The 12,232-nt window shown below is 41.5% G+C and overlaps 1 protein-coding gene across 1 annotated transcript; it reads left to right on the plus strand.

The window, feature by feature from the left end:
- The first annotated feature begins 4,584 nt into the window (after positions 1–4,584).
- Positions 4,585–5,539, plus strand: LOC135737856 (C-C motif chemokine 14-like). The gene is made up of 3 exons (XM_065255735.2): positions 4,585–4,743; positions 5,027–5,138; positions 5,223–5,539. Exons 1-3 carry the CDS (start codon positions 4,674–4,676, stop codon positions 5,347–5,349), a joined length of 309 nt encoding a protein of 102 aa, XP_065111807.1. The 5' UTR covers positions 4,585–4,673; the 3' UTR covers positions 5,350–5,539.
- The last annotated feature ends 6,693 nt before the right edge of the window (positions 5,540–12,232 follow it).

Below are 12,232 nucleotides of genomic sequence, written 5' to 3' on the forward strand. Positions count from 1 at the left end.
GAAAGTGTGGAGAATGACTTTTACTGTGACCAGAGAGATTTTGCGACCACAGGACTGGATCAGGGGAGAACCCTTGTTCCATAATTCTTTGATGCAAATGAACATTTTGTCTTCGGAAAGTGTGAGGAATTGTCTGGTCAAAGCGGGATGTACAAAGATTGAACATTTAAGGGACGACAATGGGTGGAAGACCGCTGTCTCACTTCAGCATGAGACAGGAATCCGATCTGTACGTCTCTTGGATCAGATGCTGGAGGAAGTACGCTCAGCGCTGCCTGGAGCCTGCAGAGAAGCACTGGAGACTCATTCGCAGCAAGGCTGGAGCTGCAGTTTTCCACCAATAAGTGTTTCTGCTGTACAAGAAAGTCAGGGGGATGAAGATACGTTTTTGTCCTTTAAAACTCCAGAGCTGGGCTTATTTCAGGACGTTGGCAAAAAGGCACTGTACATTGTGTGCGTCAAAGTGGCTCATCAGACTGTTTTGAGAAGAGTCAGAACGTGGAGGTGGACAGAAGTGTTTGGGCCAGACTTCAGAGGAAGCTGGAGATCTCTGTACAAGCCTCCTATTGAGAAACGTACAGCAGATTTGCAGTGGAGACTGATGTATGGTATAATAGCTACAAACAGACACGTGGCGCACCTGAATCCAGAAGTGGGAAGGCAGTGTCCTTTTTGTGGGACAGATGAAACTGTAGAGCACTTGTTTATCAAATGTGGAAGGTTAAGAGGTCTTTTTTATTTTTTAACAGTGTGTTTAGAAAATATGGGTGAGGATTTTTCTTACAAAGTTTTTATAAGTGGTCCAAAGTATAAAGCCAGTGAAAGAAGAAAAGTGGTCTTGCTAAATTACCTGTTGGGATCAGCTAAGTTGGCAATTTGGAAGACACGGACAAATAAGATTGTGGGTACTGGCTCAATTGATGCAGAAAGAGTTATGAAAGGGTTGGTGGCTGCTCGAATTAAAATTGAGTTTGTTTATTTTAAATTAGTTAATGATATGATACAATTCCTCTGAAATTTGGGCTGTTGATAATTTTTTGTGTGAGGTTGGAGAGGATGAAATGTTGGTTTTAAAGATGTAAAGAACTGCAATCTGAATTGACTGATTTGTTGCTGTTGTTTTTTAAGATGTTCTGTAGTGATTTATGATGAATGAGTAAATAAATATGTTTTTAAGCCTCTCTCCCTCTCTCCCTCTCCCTCTCTCCCTCTCTCCCTCTCTCCCTCTCTCCCTCTCTCCCTCTCTCCCTCTCTCCCTCTCTCCCTCTCTCCCTCTCTCTCTCTCTCTCTCTCTCTCTCTCTCTCTCTCTCTCTCTCTCTCTCTCTCTCTCTCTCTCTCTCTCTCTCCTCTCCCTCTCCCTCTCCCTCTCCCTCTCCCTCTCCCTCTCCCTCTCCCTCTCCCTCTCTCTCTCTCTCTCTCTCTCTCTCTCTCTCTCTCTCTCTCTCTCTCTCTCTCTCTCTCTCTCTCTCTCTCTCTCTCTCTCTCTGGTCCTTCTCTTTTAGTTCTCTGTCTCTCTCTTTTAATAATGAATTTAAATAAATGTGATAATTTATTCAAATAAAAGCAATCTGATGGCTCTACTTTATTTAAGATGCTGTTTTTGTCAATTGGATCACAAGTGGACGATGCTAAATTACACCTGTAAACGGGGGTGTAAAACATTTTGAGCTCATCCACTTCCTCCCACATTCAGGGTGACGAATGTGTTCAAATGTATGATTGTACTAAGCACAATGTTTTCCATCATTCCTGACTTTCTAGCGGTGAACCCACATGTTTGGTGCGGACTATCATTGATAAAACTAAAGTGGCTTCTATCTGCCTCTTTCATTATTGTTTCATTTTTCGAGCATCTAAAAGTTGTGCAAACCTCATCAATTGCTAAGAAATGTACAAAACTCTGTGCAGCATATTTACTTAGGTTTAAGATGTTAATGAGCATATTAACATCTTAAATATCAGGGCCCGTATTCATAAAGATTCTAAGAGTCCAGAAGTCTCTCAGAAAACTCTTAATTTAGCTTAAAAACTTTTACATAGGAGTCTTAGCTTAAGAGGGATTTGGGACTGATCTGAGAACAACTCTGAGTAAGGAAAAGACACAAACTTTTATCTTAGTGAGGAGGCGGGGTTGACCCCGTTGCTACGTGTGACACAATCTTTTGAAGACTGTGATTGGTTGGTTGTCCAAGAAGGAAGAAGTGGCTTTTTAGTATAGGATCTATATTAGCCATCAATTTGAAATTCAAGGTATAATTTTGCAACAACGCTGCCCATTGGCCAGAGGTGTCTTACCCGGACATTTACTTGTACCTCATCAAGTCAACAGGGAAGACAGTGAATGATTTTACTTCATATTTGACAGTTAATTCGTATTTATATATTTTGTCTTTATATTTAGAGTACTGAGCTCACTTTTCCGTCCAGCCATACAACTAACTGGCTTAGCGATATTTCCAGCAATCACTGGATAGCGCTGTTACACAAATTTGACGCTGGGAGAATGAAAGGGACATGTTTTTATATTGACCAAATTAAATGTGTTAATGTATCTTTCGCGCTCTATGGCAGGCAGGGTGGACAGATAATTACTCGACATGTTTAATCTGAGTGATTTCATAAGTTATTTACGCCTGCCGGCTGTGTACAAACGTTGCTTAATTCCGCTATTTTGAAAGTAAGTCAATGGGAAGTCTGGTTTATTTTCCCAAAAAAAGGGGCGGTGATGAAATTTACAGTCAAGTTCCCGGATGTGCCGGTAGTCCGTATATAATTTAAATGGATGAGTTTCAAAAAATTTCACCCTTCACAGTTGGTTAGCAGCCTTATTTTGTTTAGGTTTAATTACACAGAATTTATGATTTGAATTAATGTATGTTATAAAATGTCATAAACCGGGGGCCCCCCTGGCACCATCTCGCGGCCCCCCAGTTTGAGAACCACTGCTGTAGTCAACACTCCCTCAAAACTTCTGAGGCAAAAATACAACTGCATATTAAAGAGTGGCCTTTTATTGTGGCCAGCCTAAGGCACACCTATGCAATAATCATGCAGTCTAAGCAGCATCTTGAAATGTCACACCTGTGAGGTGGATGGATTATCTCAGCGAAGTGCTCACTAACGCAGATTTAGACAGATTTGTGAACAATATTTAAGAGAAATAGTCCTTGTGTGTACATAGTTCAGCTCATTAAAAATGGGGGCAAAAACAAAAGTTGCATTTATAATTTATTTAGTGTAAAAACGGCTCAATCTAAGGTTATAAAAACACTACAGTTCATTATGTCTTTATGCATCACTGATAATATATTTATATCATATTGCATTTTTGTCAAGAGACCCTTCTAAAAGTTACAAATTGCACTTTTAAATCATGTCTGAAGATTTATTTATATTCTCTGGTCTTTGTATAAGTGCATGGTGTGTTTTATTGTAATTGTTTTTATTTTTATTTATATTTATTTATTATTTTTTTCTTTATGTACTTTGGTGTAATAGAACTGACCTTGACCTTTTGCAATGCTAATGCAACGCTCTGACACTGAGCTGTACAGGAGAACCACTAGGTTGCATTGCTAGGTTGTGTTGATCATACCACTTGAGTGTTTGTTTTTGAGATTGTGGTTGTGGTTGATGAACATGCTCTGATAATGCCTCAGTAAACAACACTCAATATCCTTTTTAGCAGAGAAAAAAGTGTTGTGTTCTCTGTTAATCTAAATGTTTACATAAAGACACACAAAGAGTTGCTCTCATGCCGGGCTGCATTACAGTACATGCATTCAACACACTTGGTTTAAGGAGCACACACAGTACATAACTACATAAACTGTGTCAGTGATGCCGAAGTCATTCAATGCATATACGCACAACTTCGAAAATCGAGCTGTCTTTTATTCCTTTCACAGAACACATGGTTACTTGTCTTTAAACAGATACAATGTTCACATGTGATGGGTGATGAGGAAGTGATGTAATAGAAACAGCGGGTAAGGGGAACAGTGACCCCACACAAAAAAGACCAGAATAGCCTGAGGACAATAAATAAATAAACTTAACAGAGAAACTATATGTAAAGAAATATACAGTATTACTTAAGCATGCTCCTAACATAAAACTGATGACATAGATAGCAAACCATGATAAAGCATTATCTGTTACCTGGGTAGTTTAAACTCGATGAGTAACTCGATTATTAACTGAGCTGTTTGCAGATGTGTTAACCACACAAATTATTTTCAGTCTAACCACTTTTCACCTTCAGCCATCAGTAGAGTAAACTGCAGTTTCCTGCATCACAAACCCCAGACTCATCTTACTCCATATATTTACATATAGGGACTTTTCTTGCAATGCATTTTACTTGAGAACATGGGGCGGGACTTGCAACCTCAAAATGCTGATGAAAGACTAATAAAGAAAAAATTTATTAGGCTTGATTTGAGGTTTTTATGATCATCATGGCACATCATGGTTTTCCGCCAGGCCTGTGATGTCACTTGTTCCTCATTGGACTGAACCTATGGGGTTTGTGTAGTGGAAAAAGTCCAGCCCCACTCATAAACGCACACCTTATAAATGGCATGGCATCAGTGAGGTGATCAAACTGAAGACGACCTGCCACTGACAACACAACAAAATTGACTGACTAACAACAACCAAAGACTCCAACATGAGGATTCACTGCATCTTCATCGCCTGTCTCGCTCTCTTCGCCCTCTGCACACTGGCACTCGACCCAAGTTCGTCTTTTTCTTAATGCGTATTTTCCTTTTACAGACTGCTTTAACAGTAAATTTTTATCACTCTGCTACACCTGTCTCGATCTCTTTGCCACGATTTTTGGCAAACAGTGAATGTACAACTTTACCTTGATTTTTCATATATGAATGACTGCCTAAAATTTCAAATAATCAATATTTGCAAGGTTACATTTTATTACCAAAAAATATTTTTCATAATGTTAGTAAATGAATAAATGAGTGTATTTACTGTTATAATGTATTTTTGTTTGTTCTTTTGTAGATCCACAAGATCCTGGTAAATGCTGCTTTTTTTATTCCAATATGAGAATCCCAGTAAAGCAGGTTGACAGTTACCAAACAACTTTTTCTGGATGCACAAAAGAAGGAATTATGTAAGTCTCTTTTGTTGTGTTTGAATAAGAATCAATAGCAACTATGAATTTGTTGTGAAATAAAAAATCTTTTTGAAAATCTAGTTTCTTCATGAAATCTGGAATTGAGATCTGTGTTAACCCAAACGACAGATGGGTTCAGAGACTGAAGAAACTGGTGGATGCTCGCGCCCTGAAAGACATAGAGGTCAGCTCTGGGGACAGCAATTAAGATTTAACTGAAGTTTTAAATCATTTTCAGTTCATTTAAAGAAACAAAACCAGCACATTTTGGAATGTACCTCCACAATGCTATTCATTTAATGTTGAAAAGATTGTAATTATACATTTATAGCCAATGCAATTTTTTTGTATTTGAACTTAACATAACTATCCACAAATAAACATTACAAAAGACAAATTGTAAAGATTGTATTTTTACACATGATGACACTACTACTAACTCTACTACAATCAATTCTGATGTCAACTACCAATTCATACTTTCTACTAATAAATGACATAGATAATAAATGTCTATAATAAACGTTATATTACTATGCCTCTGTATTCTATGAATGCTACTGTTAAATGATGTTGCTTACAAAAATTGGTGTTTTCTGCATGTATTTTAACTAACAAGGGACAATTAGTAGCTGAGGAGCTGACAATGTTCAAGTATAAAGTCTGGTACAGACAACACGCATACTTTTAAAAAATCCTTCGAAAAACATGTACAAAAATAAAAAATAAATCTTAGATTTAGACCCATTTAAGTAATTTGATAGGAACTAGCACAACAGCATTCATTAGGGTTGTTTTAGATCTTCACCTTTACCATCATACACACAATTAAAATCACTTTGGGAAGAAGATATAATCCAAGAGCAAAACATTAATGAACGTAAATAGTCTTGCACATGTTAAACATGTTTTAGAGGTTGGCATTACATTGCTGTTCATTGTATCTTAGTTCTCTTTTGTGTGAATCGCACAGTCTACTGCATCAAATACTTTTAGTTTTTCTTCAGAATTGCACAGTTAAAACCCCATAAAAAGCCCATTATACTGTAGGCAACAAACTAAATTGTAACTGAGCCACGCCAACACTAACTTTGCAAGCACTACTTTAATACCTCTAATAAATAAAGCCAACCATTTCCTGCTTCAAGCCTGTGTGGTTTCAAACCATGCGATGACACTTGTTCCTGGTTGGGTAAAACAGAGGTAAGCGGAGAAAAGTTATGGGCCCATTTTTAAGAAATTGATACAGCAGATAAAAATGGTGAGATCATCATATGCAAGATGACCAACCAACAACAGGACAGACATAAGTGCCAAGCAATGTAATGCCCCTAAATTCATATGCTGTTGGAAATATTGAATTATAAAATAAAATTTCTAACAGGAGTGCAGACTCATCAAGGATGAAAAAGGTGACAAACATACAAGGACTTATTGCAGAGAATGAGATCTGTTAACTGTACCACAAATGGACAGATACTTATATCCCTCGGGGACAAGGAGATTCAACTGCAGAAAATCATCCAAGTTTCAGTGAGAAGAAAAAGGTTAAGCTTATTGTGAGTGATCATTTAATTGAGATAAGGAGTTTAGTCCAGAATTGATCGGAGGTTTAGAAGCGCAAAATGACGATGAAGGGAATTCAAGTTGGTGGTACGTTTCTGGACATCAGTGAGATAAATTAAAGAGCGATGTATGGTATTGACAGCGGGTACTTGTCTGGGCATGGACGAAAATCTGTCATTTGTCTGACGTGTATATTTTTGTTTGTAAACTTTATATTGTGTTCCCACGAGCAGTTCCTTTTATGTCCATTCATTTTCTTTTGTGTGTTGTATGCATATGTTTATAAATGCACAAAAGCCATGGGAGCTAAAGTTGGCTTTAGTCTGGGGTGAGGAATACCAACATTGGTTTCAGAAGAACAAATTAAAGATAATGTTAAAGGGGCAAAAGTACCGGAAGTGAAACGTCTTAAAACAAAGTGGAATGGAGAGTTATGTGACGTTTGTCTGTGATGATCAGGTTTGATGAGGGTAGATTAACAAGTAAGCTGTACATAGGATACTTGTGTTATGAAGTTAGGCCATATATCCTCAAACCACTGAGGTGTTTTTAATGCCAAAAGTTTGGCTATGTGGCAGCAATATGTAGGGGTACACAGATGTGCGGTAGATGTGCAGAGGAGCAAGAGTACGGCCAGTGTGGTGATGGGGGAAACTTAAATGTTGTAACTTTGGAGGGGAGCAACAGCCAAACGTGAATACTGTAGACAGTTTTGCAATAAAATTGGGGGGGAAACAGTTATCTGATATATGGAAGACATTAAGAAAATGATGGAATAAGATGCAATTTGGAAATACCGGTGCTACGTAATGACAATAAAAATGCGATAATAATGCAGAGCGGAAATTCTAGCAGAGACATTTGTTAAAATTCACAGCACTGAAAATATCTGCAATTGCTAAACAGTATAGAGACCAAACATTGGCTCAAAATTCTCAGTAGTGGAAATTAACACAATATCAGAGGGAGAGTTAGACCAACCATTTACTTTGTTTGAGTTGAAAAGAGCAATATGTTACGACATATAAGAGATGACAACTTGGGATAAGTGGCGAACCGTGGGTACTTCAGCTGGGCCTTCAAAATATGCAATGAAGTGCAAATGCCTCTCCATCCATAATACTAGGCTATTCGTATTTCGTTAAATCATACAGTGAACGTGTAAAAATTCTGAGCACGCAAAGTTAAATTACAGAATGGGCATTGTCTGCCTTTAAATGCAGTTTTAAAGTTTAAAATTACTTTAATCTAACTGATAAACACAAATACAGACTCTGCTGCTCTGTAATGACAGTCAGGGGCTCTGTAAATTTGCATTTAACAAGCTTAAATTATGTTCTTTAATTTATTTTTTATTTTTTGGAAATATATATTTAGCTGTAGGATACCTTGTTAGCCTTTTTCATAAGGGGAAATATAGCACACTGCGTTCTCAGACATCTCAGTGCACCTCCTTGTGGCTTATAACGCTTAGGTTACTCACGTAACCCCGGTTCCCTGAAATAACGGGAACGAAGCATTGCGTCAGTTAGCTGACGCTATGGGGGAAACTCCTGTTTACTCCGTGACTGAAGCCTATTGGTTAACGTCTGTACAAAGTACAGACCAATGACGTTTGAACCCGCGCGCGGGAGGAACGCGTCCCTATATAAGCGCGGTTCAATCGTCAGGAGCTCATTATTATTCGACTGAAGCGCGCAGCCGAATAACACTCGCTGCGTAGACGTTTGTAGCACGGCAAGAGACGCAATGCTTCGTTCCCGTTATTTCAGGGAACCGGGGTTACGTGAGTAACCTAAGCGTTCCCTTTCAATACGGTTCACTTCGCATTGCGTCAGTTAGCTGACGCTATGGGGGAACGTAATCCCATCACGCCGTGCATACACAACGTACTGAAGTGCCTTACCGGAGAGACACTGCGTGTGGCCCTATACCCGGCATATTCACAGCTTTAAAAGCAAATGTGTAAGCACCATATAAATTGTTGACGCGCACACGGTGGGGTTTTAAACGCACCGGGGGCACATAACATAGCACAAGACGGCGAGGTACCGAGCGCGCCGCGGCTGTGCGAGATAAGTAAATTCAGAGTCACTTTGGTGAGCTCGCTGAGCGCACCGTGGTGTACACATAAAACGCATGAGCGTGCATGATTGAGCCGAGAGAACCTGCGCTCGTAGGGCAGGGACGTCTAAGCTGTACAATCTGACAACGTAGACGGCGAAGACCAGCCGGCCGCGTAGCAGATATCAAATATAGATATAGATACCCCTGTAGACCAAGTTCATGAAGAAGCCAAACTCGCACAGAGTGGGCTCTATATAGAACATAGCTCATAGAGGGGCGTGAGCCAGTGCGATGGTTTCAACGATCCATCTAAATAACCACTGTTAGCAACAGACATACGTAGTGAGTGATCTGCGCAGCTCACGAACGGCCGATCTGACTATAATATGTGGCAGAACGGTTCGTAGCGTGGGATTATACAGATACCACAATAGTGTGAACCCAGGTGCACCCTCGAGCGCATCGGGATGCATATAGGTAGTATTATAGTGCACAGATCGGTGAGCTTTCCAAGCGCGCCGTAAATGTGTATTGACTATAAATTGCACGGGCACAGGTGAACACTTGAATACATCGTGAATGCATATAGATGAATCAGAGTGTTATAATGCACAGGCCGGCAAGATTCTCGAGTGCGCCGTCATGTGTTCTGATAATAAATTGTGCGCACACGGGTGAACTCTTCAGTGCACCGTGAATGCGTATAGATAAATCAGTGCACAGAACGCGCCGTGAATGTGTACAGATATGATTGATGAACGTAACGGTGGGCACCCAACGCACCGTGAACGTACACAGATGAACAACAATGTATGTGTCACAAAGCATAACACAGCTGTGTATACAGGTGAGCTTTCCCAAGCGCATCTTATTGTATACCAAAATGTTATAGCGTGTACATGTGAGCTTCTCTAAGCGCACGGTGGACGCATATAATTAAAAACCATATCGTGCATACAGGTGAGCTAATGGGCGCACCTTTAATGCAACAAACCTCAGTAGTGCGCGAAGCAGGGATGTCGAAGCTGTAAACTGACAACGTGGACGGCGGGGACCAGCCGGCCGTGTCACAATTGTCAAATGAGAAACCTCTAAGACCATGCCCATGCTCTAAGACAAGTGAGCATAATTGTCACGGGAGGTGATAACGTCAACGATCCATAAATAGCCTGTATTGACAGGTGCTCTAGTGAGTGATCTGTGACGCAGATGAACAGCTGATCGTCTGATGTACGTCAGACGTATGTGTCATACAGGACCTTGGACAGTTCCAGAGCGCTGTGCCTCGGGCACCGTCCGCATCTGAGAAATGACAGGCTTATGAATAAAGTGAATGGCCAGCCGTAAAAGCATGGTTCGCTGTTACCGCCGCCGTCCGCATCTGAGAGATGACAGGCTTGTGAATTAAATGAATGGTCGGTCGTAAAAGCGTGGTTCGCTGTTATCACGGCCACATAGATATAGGTAGGGGAGAGAGCCGCCGTGCCTCTGTAGTGAGGAGAAAAGTGTTCCACCGGCGATTCGCGGGGGGTTTTTGACTTTCAAATGTCACTAGACAGAATGGATCAGACTTTGCATAAGGACGCCTCGTGAAAGGGGTCCTAGCAGCTTGTGTCAATGTGTCATAAGGCACGTAATGTAGGTCGTGTCCCACGGATGCCATCTCCGCACGCCCATCGTAATGGGTTAATATTGGTAGTTAAGCATGAGATGCGTATCACTAGCTTATAAAGCGATGCAATGAGTTTATAAAGGAGATGACTCGTCAGCTTGTTCAGGGGGCGAGATCTCAGTCTGGTTCGGTAAATAATGAAACCACCGTAGATTGCCCGACCGCATTATCACAATAACACGGTCGAGAGTGCTGCAGTGCTAAATCATCCTATTAATGTACCGTATTCACAGTACAAGGTGATTTATATGAGACAAACGGCGTTCCACGCGCCGAAGGCTGATTGCCGTCGTAAAGCGTGTTCAACCCACAGCAAATGCTGGGCTAGCTCGTAATGACAGCACTTCATGCAGCCGTGTGTAACTTAAGCAAGCTTCCCGGCCGTCAGCTCGGGGCGGGACCTTTGCTTAGTCAAACTGAAGTGGACTTATGAATAGAATGCCACGATATTCAGCTTTCTGAGGCTCGTTAGAGGGGTACGTGTGCCCGTCTTAAACGAGATGCCGCGCGCGTCTGACTGTGCGCGCGCTTTAAGCTTTGAAACTTATTGTGGCGGGTAGCAAGCTCACTTGAGGTTGATATTACCCTTAATATCTCCGAGTATTGGAGCGGAGGTGTGAGCGTCTTCGGATCCGCTAATATAAATCAGCTATATGGCCGAAAAACGTCATAAACCGCTTGGCTGTAAGCCTTTGAGTGGCCGTCCGGAGAGGGCGCGATTCAAACGCTTGGAGCCATGCAAAAGTCTGAGGCTGTCCTTCCTCTAGGAAGAGAGAATAACAGCCGTAAGACCGTGCTCGTTTGCGCCATCAGCATCGTAGTGGAGAAACTGAGGTGGGCTGCGAGCGAATTTGGCAGAAAGGTGTTAGAGACACCGTACAGTCGTGGGGTGTCAATACACAGTATATGGCCAAACCGGGGTTTTTTCGGCTAGCGTCGATAGAATTATGGACAGCGGGCCGTGTGTGCGTATTACTGATTGCTTGTCAGTAAGGCGATAAAGTGTTTAGAGACACCGTACAACCGTGGGTGTCAAAACACAGTATAGTAAGCACGGAAATTACTCTTTTTAGAGGAATTAAATACCGTTCGCCACTATAGTGAGGTCGCATAGCCGACAGTATTACACAGTATGTTTGGATAAACAGCACACAGAAAACATTTCAGGGCAGTCCAGCCGAGGCGCGACATAACCCCTTTTCTCCCAGACAGTTTCGTTCTCTGTTGATGCAGCTGTGCTGCGGAGACCAGAGCTCAGCCGTTCAGGTGCACAAGCCTCAGTAGTGACGGTGACCGAACGGCTCACGGAGCAGGGTAGTATGTCTAGGTGGTTTAATGTCAGACTGAACCCATCGCAGAGAGGAAGTCTGCCGTGAGGCCCGTGGTTTTGCCGTTTATTAAAAGGGCAGAAAAACCGGGTATATATATAAGAATGTACCAATATTCAGCGCACTGATATAGGACGGGACTGAATAAAGGGAGGTATTCGGGCCTCAGTATATTATAAACAAATTCGTTCTGCCTCTGATTCCGTCTAAACCAGAGAGAAATTACCAGGCAGACAAAGAATGAGCTATCTGAAGTGAGATCGGCTCAGGCCAGTAAAGCTCTATAATAAGTGTTTTAGCGCTCCAATAGAGGCGTGTCCGCCTTATCGAGCAGACGAATGAGATCGTGCCGCCCCAGGAGGGGAGGGGCATGAAGCTCTCTTATAATGAGTGTTCTTGGTGCTCCAATAGCGGCGAATCGGCCCTATCGAGCAGACGAATGAGATCGCGCCGCTCCA

Source organism: Paramisgurnus dabryanus, chromosome 12, assembly GCF_030506205.2.
Source record: "Paramisgurnus dabryanus chromosome 12, PD_genome_1.1, whole genome shotgun sequence".
NCBI lineage: Eukaryota > Metazoa > Chordata > Actinopteri > Cypriniformes > Cobitidae > Paramisgurnus > Paramisgurnus dabryanus.

Bases quoted from the DNA above. Each gene is read 5' to 3' on its own strand.
- LOC135737856 (XM_065255735.2), top strand. From the start codon at position 4,674: ATGAGGATTCACTGCATCTTCATCGCCTGTCTCGCTCTCTTCGCCCTC. The intron at 4,744-5,026 runs GTTCGTCTTTTT...GTTCTTTTGTAG, and splicing joins CACACTGGCACTCGACCCAA to ATCCACAAGATCCTGGTAAA. The intron at 5,139-5,222 runs GTAAGTCTCTTT...TTGAAAATCTAG, and splicing joins TGCACAAAAGAAGGAATTAT to TTTCTTCATGAAATCTGGAA.